We start from the raw sequence: 20,813 nt of genomic DNA, 5'->3' as shown, positions 1-20,813 counted from the left end.
CCTCCCCAATATTCCCCCTAGGACATCGGTCCCAGTCCTGCCCAGGTGCTAACTGTCCAGTTTGTACTGGTCCCACCTCCCCGAGAACCGGTTCCAATGTCCCAGGAATTTCAATCCCTCCCCCTTGCACCATTCCTCTAGCCACATATTCATCTGAAATATCCTTCTATTTCTACTCTGACTAGCACGTGGCACTGGTAGCAATCCTGAGATTACTACCTTTGAGGTCCTGTATTTTAATTTACCTCCTAACTCCCTATATTCAGCTTTTAGGACCTCATCCCGTTTTTGTACCTGTATCATTGGTACCTATATGCACCACGACAACTGGCTGTTCACCCTCCCCCTCCAGAATGCCCTGCAGCCGCTCAGAGACATCCTTGACCCTTGCACCAGGGAGGCAACATACCATCCCCTTACAATAGAATCCCCTATCACTATAGCTCTCCCGCTCTATTTCCTCCCGTCCCGTGCAGCAGAACCACCCATGGTGCCAGGAAGTTCCTGGCGGTCACCCATTCCCTTCCTGCCTGTGTAGCCTTTACCTGCGGTGTGACCAACTGATTAAATGTGATATCCACGATGTCCTCAGCATCGCGAATGCTCCAGTATGTATCCATTCGTAGCTCCAGCACCGCAATGCGGTCTGCCAGTAGCTGCAGCTAGATACACTTCCTGCACACGTGGGCATCAGGGACACAGGGAGTGTCCCTGATTTCCCACATAGTGCAGGAGGAGCATGCCATGGGGCCGAGCTGTCCTGCCATGACTTACCCTTTAATTAATTTAAATTAAATCAATACCACCAATTATACAATTAAATGATATACTCAAGGGCCCTTGTTTCCTAGCACTCCCCGCTACACAACAGAGACCTTAGAAACTATAACCACAAAATTAAGACCTTCTAAACTTTATAAACTATGAACCTTAACTGTCAAACTATAGAGTAAAGTATAAGTACTCACCTAAACAGCTGCTTCCTCCTGCTCGCGTCACGTTTTGAATCGTGACGTGGCTCTGGAACGCCGCCGCCGATCTGCGAGATTGGTAAGCCTGTGAAAGAAAGCCTGCGAAAGTGAGTTTAAATACTCACTGAACCTCCGCTCCAGACACTGGCCTCTGACATTCTATATAAACATGGAACAGGGACTCCTCTAGGCTGCAAAAAAGGCAGGCAGCCTGGGAGTCTGTAAACCTACTTAACATTTTATTGCACGGGCCTGCTCCATGCAACACCCTCCAGGCCAAGTCCCCAATAGAAAAGGGGAGGACTCCGCGTAGAGAGCCCTCCATTGGGTACCTCCGCCGGATGGCAAGATGGCACGCCAAGGCGTGTCCGGGTGAGTGTTCCCTCGGCCCAGGTGAGGGTGAGAATGAGGTGACGGTGAGAATGAAGTAAGGGTTCCCTCTCCCTCTGTTGGTTGGATGGTAAACATCCGGTGCGTTTGAATCGTTTTGGGCGGGAAGCGGCTGCGGCGGCCGCCATCTTGTTCGCCGCCTCTCGCTCTCAGTCAGTGTTTGCGTGAGGAGCCGGGGGGGGGCTCGGAGAGCCACAACCGACGAACCGGTCGGCCTTGGGACTGAAGCAGAGCGGAGCGGGCGCAGCAACGGACGGTGAGTGAAGGCGCAAACATCCGGCTGCGCATGTTAGCGGCCGGCCGGCCGGCCCTCGGTTCCTGCTGGACGGCCCAGCTTTATTTATAGTTAGCGGTGGGTGCGCACGTCAGCGCTTGGGGAAGGAGCGAGGCCCGGCCCGTGTTTGGTAGGTGCAGTGTAAAAGTGGGAGTGTGGCCCGAGCAGGGCAAACGGTGGGTGAGAAACGTGCCTGTTGGGGACCTCGGGGCGAAGCCGTAAGGTAAAATGGCGACAGGAGAAGGCGAGTGGGAGAAGCGGCCTATCCCCGGCCTCTAGTGCTCAGCTCGGCCGTTGTTGCTTGTCTGGGAGGCGGCTGGGACACGAATTAAATCGCAGAGAGTCGGTGGGCCACCGGCACGCTCCTTCCCTTTCGGTGTCGGGCGGTACCGGCGGCCGCGCTGGACCCTGGCCATCATGTGCCCCGCTGTTCTCGGTATTTCTGTGCGGACTTTTGGCTATACAGCAGCTGTTTCCAGGTTGTTTTGGGTCCGTAACCCTGGGTTTATCGTAATCGCAGGATTATAACCCCGTGTTTTAATCCTCTGACGCACCCCTTCTCTCTTCCCTCCCCATCTCCTGTATTTTACCCAGGGCTTTTTATTTATTTATCCAGTATTTATGCGGTTTTGACACCTCATCCGCCGCCGCCTTCTGCGTGACACCGACGCTTTAGGTTTAATCGCGCGTTTTAGTCGATCCAATTCTGAGTTCAGTTTTAGATAGGTTTGCGTCAAGTAGTAAAAGTGACAATGCAACACGAACTCAAATCAATTATTGTGTAGTCTTTTGGCCACTTGAACAACAAATCTACCGAAAACCTCGTCTATGTTTTTATATTACATGTTACCCTATTAGTAACTACTGAGCCTGTAAAGTTTCTGATTGGTCTATGTTAACCTCAGACCCGTAAGATTCCCATTCTTTTTTTTAATTGTTTTTGGTATGGTAGTATTGGAAATATGTTTTTTTCATGCCGAAGTCCTGATCTGTTCTCTGGTCTGCCCTGACTGAATCTTCCACTCATTTTACGTGGGCAGTGCCACGGGAGTAACATTACTCACAAAATGAGCAATTAGTACAATTCAGAAATGTTTATTATTGTTACAATTTAAGGGGGGAAAATTTGGTTGCTTTGTGCCTCCCGTTAGCGGCCTAAGGGCGCAAAGCAACTCGCGTCCAGGCATGGCACCGCCTACGCCTCCCGCAAAATTCAGTGGGAGGTTAGCGGTGGCGCTAAACGTTAGCACCGCGTGCAGCGCCCTGGCCACAATCTTTGGTAGCGCCCCCTGACTTACCGCCGGATGCTATGTCCGTGGAGGTCAGGGGGGCCTACCTGTGGCCGGGGCGGCGCTATTTAAAGGCGAGGTACCGGGTGGCCATTTTTGTTGCTGGCTGCCTGCCAGCACCTGCCTCCGCTGCCGTCCCCGGCCTCCTTACCGCCCCCCGCGGAGTGCCGGCTGCGCTCCATGAGCCTGGCACTTCTCTTGAGTGCCGGGCTCTTTTGCCGGCAATCCCGATCCTCGGGGGCCCAGCTTTAAGAAGGGGAGGAAGGCCTGCAATACCACAGCGCAACGTGCTGCGGCACGAGTGCAGCGATATTCCCTCGCAGCGCCCCAGGAAGGAGGCGGGGCACTTGCAGTAGCACCCGCTTCCCTCTTGGGGCGCTACACTCAATTTTGGTTGCGGGGGCGCTAATTTTTCCAGGGCGCTAAAAATAGCACCCCGACGAAGTTGGCGCCCCAAAGGGGGCGCAACTCAATTTTTCACCCTAAATGTTTTGTTTTGCATGCAGAGAGAAGATGGGCAAAGTTTGCTGTAAAAGTTAAATGGAGACCGGGTGTTGTGATATATTACTGTCTAAATGTTTTGGTACTTTTTAAAAATAGCTTGAATACAGATTTCCATTTTTAAGTTGGCACGGTCAATTATGGAGATATGATAGTGTTTCATATATGGAGAGAAGAGGTCAGACCTCAACTTGTTGGATTTGTAATTGAATACTGTAATAATGAAAAATGAACTTAATTGGTCAGAAATTTTATGCATGGTGCTGGGTGTACTGTACAGCAGGAAGTACAGACTGGAGAACATTTCTCTTACAAGATATTAGTTGTGCTGTAGTTCAAGACTAATGAACTGGATTATCTGCTGGTAACTTATTTGTGTGGAGGGGGAATAAAAGTCTTGTTACGTGATAGTATCAAGGAAGAATAATTTATATAGCTCTTTTCAGGCCAGATTATCTTGAAGCATTTGCGCATGCACAATTAGTACTTGAAGAACAGTGACTTGTGTAGACACACAAGGATAGTATAAGTGGGAGTACTTTAATTTGAGTACTTTTTCCTTTCTGCCAAAAAAAGCACCCAACACCTTGCAAAATCTACCACCTGTTTGGAAAAATTCAGTATGATTTACATAGCATAAATGTTAGTGAGCTGTAAGGCTGTAATTCAGTCTGTTACACTGTGCCTAAACTATTGAATTACTACATTGTAACTCATTGACAAATGGCTGTTGTGTTGTGTAACAATTTATACTTAATGATGACTGCAGTCTTTCTGGAGAGATGATTTAATGTGCGCACGAGCCCTACGATGACCTCCCAATCAGAGTGCTAATTTCTGATCTTAGTCTTCATCTCTAGGGGAGGGGCAGGGACAGGGTACTGAGTTTGGATGATCAGCCATGATCTCATTGAATGGCGGAGCAGGCTCGAGGGGCCGAATGGCCTACTCCTGCTCATAGAAACATAGAAGATAGGAGCAGGAGTAGGCCATTCAGCCCCTCGAGCCTGCTCCGCCATTCAATGCGATCATGGCTGATCATCCAAACTCAGTACCCTGTCCCTGCCTTCTCCCCATATCCCTTGATCCCTTTTAGCCTTAAGAAATATATCTAACTCCTTCTTAAATATATTTAATGAATTGGCCTCAACTGCCTTCTGTGGTAGAGAATTCCACAGGTTCACCACTCTCTGGGTGAAGAAATTCCTCCTCATCTCTGTCCTCAATGGCTTACCCCCTTAGACTGTGACCCCTGGTTCTGGACTCCCCGGCCATCGGGAACATCCTTCCTGCATCTAGTCTGTCTAGTCCTGTTAGAATTTTATAAGTTTCAATGAGATCCCCTCTCATTCTTCTAAACTCCAGCGAGTATAAGCCCAATCGACCCAATCTTTCCTCATACGTCATTCCTGCCATCCCAGGTATCAGTCTGGTGAATCTTCGCTGCACCCCCTCCATGGCAAGAACATCCTTCCTCAGATAAGGCGACCAAAACTGCACACAATACCCAAGATGTGGTCTCACCAAGGCCCTGTACAACTGCAGCAAGACATCCTTGTTCCTGTACTCGAACCCTCTCGCTACGAAGGCCAACATACCATTTACCTTCTTAACTGCCTGCTGCACCTGCAGGCTTACCTTCAGCGACTGGTGCACAAGGACACCCAGGCCTCGTTGCACTTCCCCTTCTCCCAATCTATTGCCATTCAGATAATCTGCCTTCCTGTTTTTGCCACCAAAGTGGATAACCTCGCATTTATCCACATTGTACTGCATCTGCCCAATCACCCAACCTGTCCAAATCATACTGGAGTTTCTCGGCATCCTCCTCACAGCACACACGCCCACCCAGCTTTATGTCATCTGCAAACTTGGAGATATTACATCTAGTTCCCTCGTCTAGATCATTAATGTACATTGTGAATAGCTGGGGTCCTAGCACCGATCCCTGCGGTACCCCACTAGTCACTGCCTGCCACTCGGAAAAAGACCCGTTTATTCCAACTCTGCTTCCTGTCTGCCAACCAGTTCTCTATCCAAGTCAGTACCTTGCCCCCAATCCCATGTGCCTTAACTTTACACGCTAATCTCTTATCCGGGACCTTATCGAAAGCCTTCTGAATGTCCAAATACACCACATCCATTGGTTCTCCCTTATCTATTCCACCAGTTCCATCCTCAAAAAATGCCAGTAGATTAGTCAAGCACGATTTACCTTTTGTAAATCCATGTTGACTTTGTCCGATCCTGTCACTGTTTTCCAAGTGCTCTGCTATTACATCTTTTATAATGGCTCCTATCTTCTATGTTTCTATGCATGGGACTATTTATGCCACAAATAAAGAAATTCAAAGACAATTTGGATGTCTTAGTTGTGGATGAACTAATCTAATAAATCCAATGCGATAATCTGGCAGTAGATTTAGAAAAAATTCTTTGAGTGTTCTACAGTAGTTCATCTATCTTCTAGGGGGTGGCGTGCGCCCAGTTAGCTTCACCTCTGACTGTCTGAGTGGTTCGAATCGCTCCCACACCCCTGGGTTCTAGACACCGGACTTAGGTACAGGCGGCGATACAGAAAATCGAGTAGACAAGTGGTTTGGTGCAAGAAAACCAAAATTTTATTAAAAACAGAATAAAACAATCTTACGAAAATTACTGGTATGAATACAGGCATAAACAATTACACTTATATGGGAATGGGGAACACACGGCACATCGAGGGAAAACAACTACATTAACAATCCCCTTATCCTTATCCCACCCCCTATACCTAACTAGATTAAGCTACGAGGGGCCAGGAATTCATGCTCACCAATTCGAGACCTGTTGCTTTAACCGGGTTGGTTTTGAGGTCCACTCTTTCTGTCCTTTGGGGTATCCCATCGCCGCGTGGTCTCGGGGCGTGGTGCTGAAGTTGTTTATGCGAAGCACCCTCCTTTTCCTGAGCTAACGTCGTCATCAAGTTGCAATGGGTCTTGTTCTTCCTCGGGCAGTTTGGCCGCTGACGGGTTTTTAAAACGGTTGGGCCTCGGTTGGCGGTTTACACTGTTGTTACGTCCGTGTATAATAAGAAACGGACTGCGGAGAACGGTACAATAGGTGTTTACTCAACGTGGCTCAAACTGCAACTGATCTGTACAGATTACTACTCAGCGTTATATACAGGTGTGGTCACTGCCGGTACTGCAGTATACATGAGCTGTAAAAAGTAGTTCCCCCCCTTAAAGGTACATACATTACAATTCCTCCCCTTTTAGATTAACAGTACCATAACACTCTTTTAACAATTAAATATCAAACTACTTACAATTAACACTTTTAACATGCAACATTAGCTGAAAATAGTCTTTATAAATTCAGTCTTTGGGGAGGCTTCCTGATCCTTTCTGGATAGCGCCTTTCCCGAGTGTCTTGCTCTTGGTGCGGAGGCAATTCTGGCCCCCTGTCGTCGGTTGGTTCATCAGCTTCCGATGCTACTGTTTCTGGGGTAGATGCAACCTGTACGTCGGGTTCATCACCAGGTACATAGGGGCGAGGCATGGGGTTGACTTGTTCCTGTGACTCTAGGATCTGGTCAGCATGGCGTCTCACGATGCTCTCCCCAACGTCCACTGTGTACATTAGTGGGCCCTGCCGTGTGCATATAGTTCCTGGCTGCCATTTTTCTGTTCGGTAGTCGCGGGCCAAGACTGGTTGCCCTACATTGAAGCTCCTTGTTGGCTTCTCATGGATGTGCTGGAATTGCTTACTCTCAACATCTCTTCGTACGTTTGGTCTGAGCAAATCCAGGCGAGATCTTAACCTTCGGTTAAAGAACATCATGGCTGGGGCCTGGTTGGTGACTGCATGTGTCGCGTTCCGGTAGGCGAACAGGAAATTGCCCACCTTGTGCTGCAGCGGCCTTTATTGCCTTCTTAAAGGTTTGTACGAACTCTCAGCCAATCCATTTGTGGCTGGATGATACGGGGCGGATGTGTAATGCCTTACCCCATTCTTTTTCAAGAACCTCCGGAACTCTTCGGACACAAACTGTGGTCCGTTGTCGGAGCAAATCTATTCTGGCAAGCCATTCCTGGCAAAAATGGTCTGTAGGACTGCAATAGTTTTCTCCGTGGTGGTGGAGGACATTTTGATGACCTCGGGCCATTTCGAGTGCGCATCCACGGCTATTAAAAACATTGAGTCCATGAATTGACCAGCAAAATCAATATGCACCCGTTGCCATGGAGATGAGGGCCACTCCCATGGGTGCAGAGGGGCCCTGTGGTGGTGCATTTTGGACTTTCTGGCATCCTGAGCAGCTCTTGGTCAGGTCCTCGATTTGTTTATCGATTCCCGGCCACCACACATAAGCCCTGGCTAGGCTTTTCATTTTTACCCCTCCCAGATGACCCTCATGAAGCTCATTGAGCACTCTATCCCTTAACTTGGGTGGAATTACCACTCGGGATCCACACATCAAGGTCCCCAGGCACACTGACAGCTGTTCTCTCCTTGTCGAGAATGCTGGCAACAGTGAGTCGCCATGTGCTGGCCATCCCTTCACCGTCAAATCATATACCCGAGACAGTGTCGGGTCATTTCGGGTTTCCTTTTCGATACAAGCGTTAGTTACCGGTAGGTATCCAACTATAGTCGAATGGAATATTTCGACAGGATCCACTGCTGGTGCTTCCTCCGCAGTAGGCAGTGGCAGGCGTGATAGCCCATCAGCATTTCCATGCTGATTCGTGCCCTTATATTCAATCCCATAGTGGTGCGCCCCTAGCAAAAGTGACCATCTTTGTAGTCGTTGCGCAGTCATCACCGGAACGCCCTTCGGATTAAAAATGGAGACAAGAGGCTGGTGATCAGACAGCAAGGTGAATTTCTGCCCGTGCAGATAGTGATTGAACTTTTTCACTCCCCACACTAGGCTGAGTGCCTCCCTGTCAATCTGGGCGTAGTTACGCTCGGCTGAGGTTAGTGATCGTGACGCAAAGGCTATTGGCCTCTCTGAGCCGTCCGAGAATTTGTGCGACAGCACCGCTCCAATGCCGTAGGGTGACGCATCCCATGCCAACCGAATTGGTAATGCTGGTTTGTAATGGGCCAATACCTCTTTCGATGTGATTAGTGTTTTGTTCTTCTGGAAAGCTCGTCTACATTCGTCATTCCACTTCCATGGCACCCCAGTTTGCAGTAGGGTGTTCAGTGGGTGTAGTATTGTAGACAAATTTGGCAAGAACTTATGGTAGTAGTTTACCAGCCCGAGGAACGACCTCTGTTGTGACACATTTTCCGGTGCTGGAGCCTTGACTACTGCCTCAATCTTCTCTGGGGACTTATGTAACCCCTCTTTATCGATAACGTGGCCACAATACGAGATCTGTTTTCTAAAAAACTCGCATTTGGGGCGGTTAGCTCGGAGCCCATACTCCTGCAATCTAGTGAGCACCTGCTCGAGGTTGGCGAGGTGATCACTGTCATTTTCGCCCGTGACCAGGATGTCGTCCAAATAACACTGGGTCCCTGGGATCCCTTGCAGGACTTGTTCCATTGCCCTCTGCCAAATAGCCGGAGCTGATGCTACCCCGAATACCAGCCAGTTGTATTGGTAGAGACCTTTATGGGTGTTGATTGTGAGGTATTTTTTTGATGCTTCTTCTACCTCCATTTGCAGATGCACCTGGGCCAGATCAATCTTAGTGAAGCGTTTCCCTCCAGATAGCGAGGCGAAAATATCTTCAATCCGCAGAAGTGGATATTGTACGGTGTGAAGGACCGGGTTCACTGTTACCTGAAAGTCCCCACGGATGCGAACCTTCCTTGGTTCCCCGGGCGTGCTGCTCAACGACTTTTTCATCACAGGGACGATGGGTGTAGCCCACTCGCTCCAGTCTGCCTTGGACAGTACATCTGAACGTTCCAGACTCTCCAGCTCTGCTTCGATGGCTGGGCGGATCGCATAAGACATCGGTCTGGCCTTAAAAAAAAAAAAAAAAAAAAAAAAATTTGGGCTTGCGTTTTCTTCAATTTTAATCGTCGCTGTCATGCCTTTTAGTGTTCCGAGTCCTTGCTGGAACACTTCTTTCACGTCAGTTAGGATCTTTGACAGTCGCCCAGGTGTGACGTCGTCATCCTTTTTGTCAGCCACAGTCAGTGCCTGTATGGAATGCCAATCCAGTTGTATTTTCCGGATCCATTCACGTCCAAGTAATGGTGGTCCTCCATCTTGCAATACATACAGGTGTAGTTTTGGTGTTTCCTTACCGTTATATATAACGGTCACTCTTATTTTTCCTTTGGGGTAGACTTTTTGCCCCGTGTACGTCTTCAAAATAATTTTTGTGTCTCTCAAGGGTATGTGTGAGAATAGCCGCTCGTAGTCCCGTTGGTTTATGACTGTTAGAGCTGATCCTGTGTCCAATTCCATCTTTACCTGGACTCCTGCTATCTTGAGAGTGACCCAAATGGTTCGGTAATCCTCCGTTGTGATCACATTATGTAGTTTCAGACAACTCAGTTCCCTGCTTTCGGAGTCGTTATCACTCTTTTGTTCGTCTGAACTATTCTCCGTTATCTTATGTACCTTCTTGTACTTCCCTTTGGTCGGTTTCTTATTGCTGGTTTTCTTTCCCGACCAGCAGACTTGTGCTATGTGTCCTACTTTTCCACACTGTCTGCACACATGGTCGTGTGTTGTTCTGCCGCGGCGATAGCACTTTTCTGTTCCATATGACATTTCGTTTGTGCCATATTCTCGCTGTCTCTGTTGTATCTCTGCAGCGCCCTGTGCTGCTGGTTCATATGATACCGCAATGCTGAAAGCCTTTTCCAGCGTAAGGTCCTTTTCAGGTAAAAGCCGTTTCTAGGTTCCTTCACTTTGAAGCCCACACACAAACTTGTCCCTTAAGGTATCTGCCAGTCCCGCTCCAAACTGGCAGTGTTTCGATAGTTTGCGCAGTTCTGTTAAATAATCAGCATTGCTTTCATCCTTATGCTGGTTCCGTTTGTGAAACTTGAATCTTTCTGCTATCAGCAGCGGTGTGGGGTTTAAATGTTCCTTTAGTATCGTTACTATGTCTTCAAAACTCTTTTCCATTGGCTTCGTTGGGGTTACTAGATTTCGTAATAAACCATACGTCTTTGCACCCATTAAATTTAACAATACCAACGCTTGTCATCTAACGCCTCATTTGCCTTGCAGTACACCTATTCGTTCGACATATGTAGTCCAATCTTCGACTTCATTGTCAAATGCGGTGATACTGCCATTCTTCAGCATTTTGGGTGTGGTTTAAAATGGCGTCTCCCAATGGCTTAAAAAATGGCGTCTCCCGCGCTTTCCTTCCTCCCCCGCTGCTGCCGACGCCGCTCCCGGCGGTTCTCGTGGCAATGGCGGCGCCCTGTCGGTTTCTGCGCGTCTCTCTCTCCCTCTCTCCGACGCTGCTCGGCCCCTGAACACCGGCTGCGCCCTGTGTGCTCTGCCCTCCCCCCCCCCCCCCCCCCGTCGACGCTGCTCGGCCCTTTGCTGTGCCACTTGGTCGGGCTCTAACCCGCCGCCATCCAGGAAGGGTCTGCGCACTACCTGTTGCCAGCCCGTTTCGCTCGACCGCCTCGACTGGAAAGCCAAGCCTGGCTCTCGACAGCCTCCCCCCGCAATTTTCGAGTCTCTGCTGGATGATTGGGCGGTTGCCCGTGGTCGACGCCCGAGTCTCTGGCCTTGACCTCCAATCCACTGATCTCCAGGAACGAATCCCCGGGAGGTGATGCAGAGTTGCACGCGTGGGTTCGAATCCCATCCTCGTCGCCAATGTTACATCCGTGTATAATAAGAAACGGACTGCGGAGAACGGTACAATAGGTGTTTACTCAACGTGGCTCAAACTGCAACTGATCTGTACAGATTACTACTCAGCGTTATATACAGGTGTGGTCACTGCTGGTACTACAGTATACACGAGCTGTAAAAAGTAGTTCCCCCCTTAAAGGTACATACATTACAACTGTCAAACTGATTTTACTACCCATGCTTCGAACGCCTGTTTATTCGTCGTGGATGCTGCTACCCATTCTTTGAACGCCAGCTTATTCTTCACCTAGGTTATGACTCTGGGGTTTTATTGTCCATGCATGTAAATGCCAACTTATTTCTTCAAAACGCCAGCTTATAACTAGGCGTTTGTGCCCCAACGCGTCTTTCCGCTGCCCTTCTCTGCTTTTACCGTATTCTTCATCTCGTCTCGTCTGCCCGTTTGTGGCCTGTGTGTCCTGTGTGCTTTCGAATCAGGTCCGTTCTCCTCCCGCGTTTGGCCCCGGTGTAATGGGCGTCCTCGGTGTTGAGCGGTGCGGGGAGCGAGAAGCGAGCCCGCCACGAGGCCAGGGCATGAGAACGAGAAGCAGCAGGCCAAGGCCACAAGCAAGAGATAAGAGCGCGATTCCCACTGATGGGCCTACAATTATACCTGGCTCTTCATTCCTTATCTGCGCGCCAAATCAGGTCAGTCCTTTGTCTAACTTTTGGCGGGCTCGTTTAAAATGATTACAGTCATTTACTTCAACGATTTCTGGAGTGGTTGTCTCCGGGTCTAATGGCCTCGATGTCCTGGTTGTTTGTCATGGATGAAACTTAATTGTCCCCATCCTGACTTGATGGCTACTGTAAGCTGTTACCGATTAAATATGCAGAAACCTAACGGCCTCAATTTTAGGCCCATTCTAGCTTGATCTGTTTCAAGGCGAATGAATGCATTGTCTGTGTTTGCTTTGGCTGTCTGGCCCCACAGTGTCCTTTCACAGATTCCTGCATTTTAAGTTTCGTCTCCGGGCCTGCCTGTCTGCAGGGCATTGCTTTAAAAAAAAATCCTGTCGGTTTTGGTCACGAGGTTACAGAAGCCATTTTGGATACCCTGTTTTTAATAACTTGTCCAAATAGGGTCCCTTGATCCATAATTTTGGGGAATGCGGGAATTTTGAGAACCCTACACTCTCTCTCTTCCCCCCCCGCCCCCGTTGATACTAAACTCGCTTTAAGTATCATCCTGATAAGTTGAGCAAAATTTCCGACCCTCCATAGTCAATTTTCCCCTGCAATTACCTATCTAAGATACCCACGACGCATGCATTTCCCATTCTGTAAAATGTAGTGTACATAAGTATACAAAAAATAATTAGTCGTTTACACACGTCCAAGCATGGAGGGGGTCCAACACCCCTGCACCACTTGGTACACATACATCTTTATTAGAACAACACGTCGAAAATATTTACCAAACACAAAAAAAGCCAATCTTTAATCAGAAATACCAAAAAAATTCAAACAGGTGTATCTCCCTCCACCTTAACATAATGTTCATTCCAGGTCCTCTGGTTTCGGAATTCTAGTATTTGACCTTTTTCCTTGCACTGAGTGCATACTAGGTACAATACTATCCCCAGCTGGCATCACGAGGATGTGGGAAGCCAGTCTAATCCACGAAGGGACCTCTATTATTGAAAATGTCCCACCAGGGTGGGATCACAATGCCCAATATCTTAGCCCCTATCTCTACCGTTTTCTGCTCCAACGTGTAGAAATGTTTCTGTGAGACTATCATGGCTTTGAGTATATTGGTACGGTGTTCTGGGAGAGGGGGGATTTCGTAGCCGAAATGCGCTACGTACTTTTGCAGGTTGGTGAAATTCTCCTTTTACAGTGAGGTGAACAGTGGAGGGTTCAGGAACGGGGACAATTCGTTCCTGGTCCACTTGAACTTCTGCCTCGGGTTTAAAGCCGAAACTGCTGTCACTAACCGGACACCAGCTATGCTGTCCATGCTGGTAGTGGGGCGCACCTGTGGTGACACAATATGTCCCACCTATATATGCTACCTGTGGGGGAACATGGCCTTGTGCCATTACCTCCATGGTACATTTTATAGGTGTTGCGCCAACAGCTTTAAACCCGCACTGTGGTTTTGAATAGGTGTTCAAGTGCTGGGGACACAGTATTGTGTGTGCTCCCCGGCTCTGGCACCCCGAGAGGTCAGTACCTGTTATAGCGTGCTCCCACTTTATGACATATGAGACCGCTGTGAAACGGATGTGTGCACCCCCTGGAATGACTCCAATGTTCTCTACCCTGTATACCGGTGCGGGTCGGGCTGTCCTACCCATAACCGGCATTCTTACTACTATATTCATGATGGTGTGGTTGGACCGCCCACAATCCACTGGGACTGGGTAGGCCTCGGAAGCTAGCCGGAGTTGACACGGGCTTAATGCATTCTCAAACGGATGGAGGGCTGCGAGGTGTTTGTTGCTGATCCAGGAGGGGACTAAACCCTGTTTTAAATCCTCCAGACTGCGGCCCTTGCCCAGCAACCATGCCCCGTACACCTCGTTCTGTACAGCCTGGTCTGAAGCATTTCTGTCCTCTCTGATGAGGGCATTTACAGTCTTTGCGTGCTTCTCCAGCTCCGCTATAATTTCTTTTAAATGGACCGTCATGGCCTGGTCCTCATGTAACTCCGAGCCTACTACCTTGTTCTGATCCATTAATATCTTCCTTAACTGTGTTTTTAAACCGTTTATTTGGGTCTGCAGCTGTGTCATCCAGACTGTTGATGACAGAGGACCCTGTGTTAAACGCAGTAAAAACATCATTCCATACTCCCCTTCTTTGTCTCCCTGTGTTACCAAAGTACTCGCGGTGTGTGGTGTACAGTTCGGTTTTGTCTACATTAGCGAAATCGAACTCGTAAAACTTCTTCTTAAACATGTCCTTTAACACGGCCTGGTATAGCTGCTCTGTCTCTTTGGGACACCACTCCGGTAAGTGTACCTCGGTGAGATTTAAAATCACGGAGGCCACCGCATAGTGTACCCCCTGGTATAGTACCTGATCCGTAGGCACTAGTACCAGCCCATTCCCTGGTCCCTTGGTGGTGGTGGGGCACCCCTCTCTTGTGTGTCCTTGCTGCCTGAGTCGTGGGCAAGGGCTTCCGGGCACGTGCTACTAGCTCAGTGGCTTTAACTGGGGCTGGGTAACGTGGGACTATGTAGGTGGGAATCCCATTCCACCCCCTTCCCCTTATCCTGCCATGATGCGGAGAAGATGATAGATATGCCTGTGGGGCAGGCCCTTTTTGACCCCCACATGCAGACATAGATTCCCTGTTCCGACTCCCACCGCTTATCCCAACATACGCTAGTCCCTCCTTGGGTCCCGGTGACCGTCCGGTGGGTGTCGTTCCCCATTCGTTCCCAGTCAGCTGTACGGTCCCCCATGTCGGTGCTCAGCTTCCTGAGCCACCACCGCCTTCCCAGGGGAATCTGTCCTTTACAAGTCAGGCACACGCGTTTCCCCTCAGTGACCCCGACCCGTGAGGCCACCACCTGTACGCTGGGGCAGGGGAGGGAGGCCTCCCCGTAGGTGAACCCGGTCTGGCTGGAGTACCAGGTGGAGTTGGATCCCAACCACCCAGGCCATCTTCCCTCATGGGCGTAGATGGCGGGTTCCTCTGCGCCCTGCTCACTGCTCCCAGCAGTCACCACTGGAGCCTTTTCTCCCGAGCACCCGTAGATGTGAGAGTCCTCCACGTCACCTCGCTTTCCAACGCTCATCCCTATCAGGGCGAGTAGGAGTACGCCCCCCTTCATTCTGAAATCCTCTTTCTGCAAAGAGACATGAGAGCATATAGCCAGGTCCCGAGGAGATTCTCTGGCTTGGGTGAAGCATAGTCGAGTCTTGCGACCTCGACCCAAATACAAACATTCTTAAAATACTGCTAATTATCAACACTACCCATCACCTTATTTACTACTTAAACTAAACACCCAAACTTAATAATATAAACTTAGGTAAAACTATGTACATCCGCCGCCCGTCTCCGAGCGGCCAGGCTAACCTGTTTGGACTGCGGCACACCGCTCCCTTCGGCGTGGCCGCACTGTCCTGCACTGTTGGTCCCTCGCAGCCTGTGGCTGCTGGCTGGGAACCCCTGTCTTTGGACTTCCCCCTAACTCGGGAGGCTGTCCCTTTAAAATGGGGACCTGGTGACCATGGTTTCCTTGGCTGGGGCGTCCGTGGGGACCTTCTGAGGACTTTGGCGGGTGGGGTTTTCTTGGCTGGTGGGCCTTTAACCCGAGCCACTGCCCCCTCCGGCGCATTCTGTGGGCTTACTACTGCCGCTGGCTGGGGGTCCTCGCCCTCAGGTCCCTCCTCCTCTAAACCTGGGTTAGGGGCGGGGTCTTCACCCTCGGGTCCCTCCTCATCTGGAGCCCAGAAGAGAGGGGGAATGTCCCAGTCGGTGGGCGGGATGGCCCCTCCCCTAAGCAAGCCACAGCGCCAGCCTGTGCAGTCTGTGAACTCGCTCCCGCTGCAGGCTGAGGATTTCTATCCTCAGGCCCTACCCCAACTGGCTGTTTTCTCTTTTCGGGTTTAAACAGTTTACACTGATTTAATATGGAACCATTTGGTGCACCGAGGCAGCTTAACGGCGTATACCATGGGGCTTGCCTTGTCTACAATGCTGTAAGGCCTCATGTATAATGGTTCCAGACTCCCTACTTGAGCGTAATTCCTCACCATGACCTGATCCCCTACCTCCCACTCGTGGTGTTTTTGGGGCTCTAACGGCAATCGGTTACTCCGATGTTGCTTTCCCGTGTTCCCAGCCGCCTGCTCGTGGACCTGTTTAAGGTGCTCGAAGAGGTTTCGGGCGAACCTGTCCCGGTTTACCTCTCTGAGCTGACCTTCCGTGAGCACCGGGGCTAGTACATGGGTGGGAGTCCGCATAAACCTGCCAGTCATCAGTTCGTACGGGGAGTACCCCGTGCTTTTTGACTGGCTGGCCCGGATCCCCATCAGAACCAACGGTAGGACCTCGGCCCATTTTCGAGGCGAGTCCACCGTCTCCTTCCTCAACCTTTCTTTTAGGGTCCTATTCATTCTTTCCACAATCCCTGATGACTGTGAGTTGTGGGCCACGTGCCACTTCCCCTCGATGCCTAGCAGCATAAGGGTATTCTGCATTTCCTGCCCGGTAAAGTGACTCCTTTGGTCGGACTCCACATACTGTGGTAGCCCCCACTGCGAGGACCAGGATCCTGGCAGTACCCAGAGCTGTGGCTGTTCTGCAGGGGAAGGCCTCTACCCATTTCGTGAACACATCTACCAGGACTAAGGCAGTACTTATAGCCCCCGTGGGCAGGGGCCCGATGTAGTTGAGCTGTATTGACTGCCATGGTCCCTCTACCCTCCTGATGTGTCCCATAGGTACCTTCCTTTTGTGGGGGTCAGGGTTATTAGCAGCGCACACCAGACAGCCGGCGCAGAACTCACGGACATCTTCCCTGAGTCCCGGCCACCATCCCGCCTGTTCCCATTGCGAGGTGGTCTCAGGCCCGGGGTGTCCCGCTCCTGGACCCTCATGGGCCAGTTGAAGGAATTCCCTCCGGTGCTGCTGCAGCACAACCCACTGTTCCCCCCAGAACAGCATGCCTTCTTTCACGGAGAGGGTTGCTGTGCCGTAAGGACCCTCTACCCTTTTTCCCTCAGTCACTGCGCTGAGGACCGCCTTGAGGACGGGGTCTTGGGCTTTGACCGTCTTAAGGTCCGGGGCTAAAGCTACCCCTGCACTCCCTTGGGTCCCGTCCCTACCTCTGACTGCTGCCATGGGTCTGGACCCATACGGGTCCCAGAAAGTGCCTGTGTGGGCACCCTCCTTGGTGAGCATGTCAGCCTGCTGGTTGCCTTGGCTGCGGGGTTCTGTGGAGGAACGGGCTTTCACCTTGTGGATGAAAACCTCCCCTTCCTCCCCCACTGCTGCCAAGATCTTTTCCAGCAGGGGTTTCACTGTGAGGGGTCGCCCGTCAGCGGAGGTGTATCCGCGGCGGGACCAGATGGCCAGGTACTCTGTACACGAATTGCATGTAAACATGCTGTCCGAGCAAATCATTAATGGGGTGGGGAAGATTTCAGGGTGTGTAACGACGTACACTACCGCGGACAGTTCAGCCTGCTGGGCGCTCATGGTGCTGGGGAGCTTAATTGCCAGGGCAATGTTTGCTGCTGGGTCATAAACTCCACACTCCGTGAGTCGCTCGCCAGCAGATACCGTGCTGGAGCCGTCCACATAGATCTCGCGGCCTGTGGGGTGTATCCCGGCCCGTAAACCTATGTTCACTTCCCAAACCCCTTCTATGGAACACCGGTGGGCTGTTCCAGGATATACCAGGTTGGCTGTGAGCTTTGGCTCGCAGAGACCCTTCACCTTTAAGTCCATCTGTGAGAGGAACAGGGTCCAGCGACTGCTCACCGTTCCATCCTTGATCCTCCCATCCAGGAGCATCTGGGTGGGTGTGTGATGGGTGAGGAGGGTGATGGGAGAGGTGTCTGTGAAGATCAGTGATCTTTTCACAGCCCAATGTGTGGCCAAGAGGTGCCGCTCACAGTTGGAGTAGCTCCTCTCCACATCCGTGAGTAGCCCGCCGGCCATGCCGCTCTTGGAGCAGCACAGCACTCAGGCTGTCCCCGCTGGCTGCTACCTCCAGGAAAAACTCTTTCCCCCCATCTATGTCCTAGAGCTGGTGCGGTCTGCAAGTCCTTCTTGAGCCTGACAAATGCTGCCTGGCAACCCTCATCCTAAGCCCACTCCACTCCCTTGTGTAGGAGTCGGAGCAGAGGGGCTGCTGTGGCTGCATAGTCTTCAATGAAGTCTCTGCAGTACCCTGTTAGCCCTAGAAATGACCTCACACCCGTGACTGTGTTGGGGACCGGTAACTCTTGTACCCCTTCTCTCCTTGCCTTATCTATGGCCCTTTCTCCAGCGCGTACGGTCAGGCCTAGGAATTTCACCTCCTGCTGGCTGATCTGCGCTTTCTTGGGGTTTACTTTAAAACCCCTTTGCCCGAGCAGCTCCAGCAGTTCGGCCAGTAGTGCGCCATGCTCCTCTCTTGAATCAGTGAACAGGAGCAGGTCATCCACATATTGTACCAACTGTCATGGCTGGCTGAAATCCTTTAAACTGTTTGCCGTGCACTGATGGAAAATGCTGGGGCTGTTGTGGAAGCCCTGAGGCAAGCAGTTCCAGGTGTACTGTTGCCCTTTAAACGTAAAGGCAAACTTGTACTGGTCCTCCCTCCTTAAAGGGATGGACCAAAACCCGTTGGAAATATCCAGCACCGTGAAAGTGGTCGCGGATGCTGGGATACTTCCTATCAGGTCGGCAATTGCTGCTACTGTGGGTGCACAGGCTGGGATGTTACTATTGAGCACCCGATAGTCCACCGTGGCCCTCCAGGAATTGTCCGGCTTTCTAACCGGCCACAGTGGAGAGTTTACGTGGGTGGCTATCGGTCTCAGAACTCCCTGCTGTACTAAGGAGGACATGGCTGCTTCCATGTCTGGCTCCGCTTCCCTGGGGAAGTTATACTGTTTCTGTGGTCGGGCTATGGGGTCCCCGTCTACACTGACCTCAAACCCTGTGACCCTCCCGCAGTCGTGTTTGTGAGTGGCAAATGTGGCCAGGTGGGCTTGCACAAATGCCTGAAACTCTGGTGGGATATTGCTGACCATGAGCCCGAGGTTATAATCCTCTTTGGGCTTCATGGTGCAGAGGGTCCCCTTCCCTTCTTTCCCTGGGATTACTACTACCTCGCCGTCCTTTCCTGTACTTGCCCCCCATCGGCAATGATTTCTTAAATCGACCAGGATCCCGTGGCCTACAATAAAGTCGGCTCCCAGGACCCCTCTTCCACCCTCCACTTCCCACTTCATCAGGACACAGGTCCACTTAGAGCGGAGCGGTCCTAAAGGAATGGCGAGCAGGATGGAAAACGAGCCGGCCTGTTCTTTGCCTGTGAATCCCGACAGACTGTATGGGACCCCGTTAGATAGAGGTGAGGTGGTGGGGTTAGTTGAATGGACCACGGTGCATGATGCCCCTGTGTCCAACAGATAGGTCCCCTTCACCTTTTCTACCTCCATCTCCACGAGGGGTCTTTTCCATTCATCGTACCGAAGGGAACACAGGTAAACAGGCACTCACAGAAACCCCACAGTGCAGATAGAGGCCATTTCAGCCCATCGAGCCTGCACCGACACATATCCCACCCGATCCCCGTAACCCCTACACCAACACATATTCCACCCTATCCCCGTAACCCCACGTATTTAATCCCCCTAACACTAAGGGTCAATTTATCATAGTCAATCAACCTAACCCGCACATCTTTGGACTGTGGGAGGAAACCGGAGCACCCGGAGGAAACCCACGCAAACACGGGGAGGCTGCGCTGGCTCTAGTCAGGGCTGTGGGTTGGATGGGGTCAGAGCACTGGTAGCAGCTGCTACTCTCCTGTGGCCAGTCAATAAGGACCTCATGGTGTCCAAAAATGACTCGACCGTGGCGGGAGGGATTCCTGCCTCTGCCTTTTTAGGCTGGGGCTGTGGAATTCTTTCCCTTGTCTTTCCAAGGATTTTTGCACTCCTTCCGCCAATGACCGTCCTTCCCACACCCGTAACAATTCGTCTTTGTGTTGGGGGGGTTATTCCCTTCCTGATGCCGCTCTTTCCTACCCTGTCCGGGTTTTACCTCATGCATCTTCCCCTTGGGTGGGTGTGCATCGGTTCCCCTACCGTTCTCATAGGCCAGGGTCAACTGTCTGATCACCGTAAGTTCGGTGGCCTGGTGATTCTTGGGGTCAAACCGCCTTGGCCCGGACCTGTGGCAAGCTGTTTGCCACCAGGCAACGGAGCCAATGGGCCAGTGGATCCCTGTTCAGGAACGCCCAGTTAGGTGCCCCTGGACAGGCACTCCGGTACACCGGCCATAACCTGTCCGCGAAAGCTTGCGGGGTTTCCCCTGCGAGTTGCACCGTCTTCTCCACACGGGAGAAAGGACTTCCCTCATTCATCCCCATGGCCTCCAGAACTTCATCCCTGAGCTCCTCATACCCGCACTGCCCCTTCTTACACTCGTCAGAGAGGGATTGGAGGAGCCTACTCTCCAGGGAGAATAGCAGCATTTTGGCCTGCTCAGCACCATCGCAGTCGTTGACGCTGGCTGCCTGCTCTACTTCCCTGAACTGGATCGAGTGGTCTCCCTCTTTGGAGAGCTTTGGGATATGGCTCACCATAGCCCTAAACTGTTGGGTGGTATAGGGTAATACGAACTGGTTTTGGAGGGGTCCCTCATCGTCGCCATTGACGGGTGGGCCGAACCTCCGATGCTGGGCTGGGCACATCGGTCCCGGCTCCGGCCTCTCTGGCGGGGGTTGCTCCACCTCCGCTCCCACCTCTGACTCCACCCCCCCCCCCCCCCTTGCTGCCAGACCTCGCTGAAACCTGGCTTTACGGGTGATGGTCGTGAGACCTCCTGTTCCTCAACCAGGTCGTCCTTGGGCACTACCAGTGATGTT

The 20,813-nt window shown here is 51.2% G+C and overlaps 2 protein-coding genes across 4 annotated transcripts in view; one reads left to right on the top strand and one right to left on the bottom strand.

Annotated features, from left to right (window-relative positions):
* The window catches only part of LOC147115057 (BEN domain-containing protein 5-like), an 88,398-nt gene extending 86,909 nt beyond the window's left edge, over nt 1-1,489 (bottom strand). Inside the window, exons 1-2 of the mRNA XM_085993298.1 lie at nt 1,304-1,489; nt 969-1,056 (exon numbers count right to left, since the gene is read on the bottom strand). Of these exons, the coding sequence (XP_085849424.1) occupies nt 969-1,056; nt 1,304-1,489 (274 nt within the window). The remainder of the gene's footprint in view (nt 1-968; nt 1,057-1,303) is intronic.
* Nucleotides 1,490-1,512: 23 nt separating this feature from the next.
* rad21b (RAD21 cohesin complex component b) overlaps nt 1,513-20,813 on the top strand; it is a 96,133-nt gene continuing 76,832 nt past the window's right edge. For 2 of the 3 annotated variants that reach the window (XM_085993296.1, XM_085993294.1), the window contains exon 1: nt 1,513-1,617. The gene's annotated coding sequence lies outside the window, so the exon portion shown is untranslated. Of the gene's footprint in view, nt 1,618-1,668; nt 1,766-20,813 lie in introns of those variants that run through there. The other variant, XM_085993295.1, reaches the window with a different exon arrangement.

Source organism: Somniosus microcephalus, chromosome 7 (genome assembly GCF_052327205.1).
Source record: "Somniosus microcephalus isolate GS21.2 chromosome 7, FLI_Smic_1.0, whole genome shotgun sequence".
NCBI lineage: Eukaryota > Metazoa > Chordata > Chondrichthyes > Squaliformes > Somniosidae > Somniosus > Somniosus microcephalus.
The sequence above is the reverse complement of the archived record's forward strand: the minus strand, read 5'-3'. Positions and strand labels throughout refer to the sequence as shown.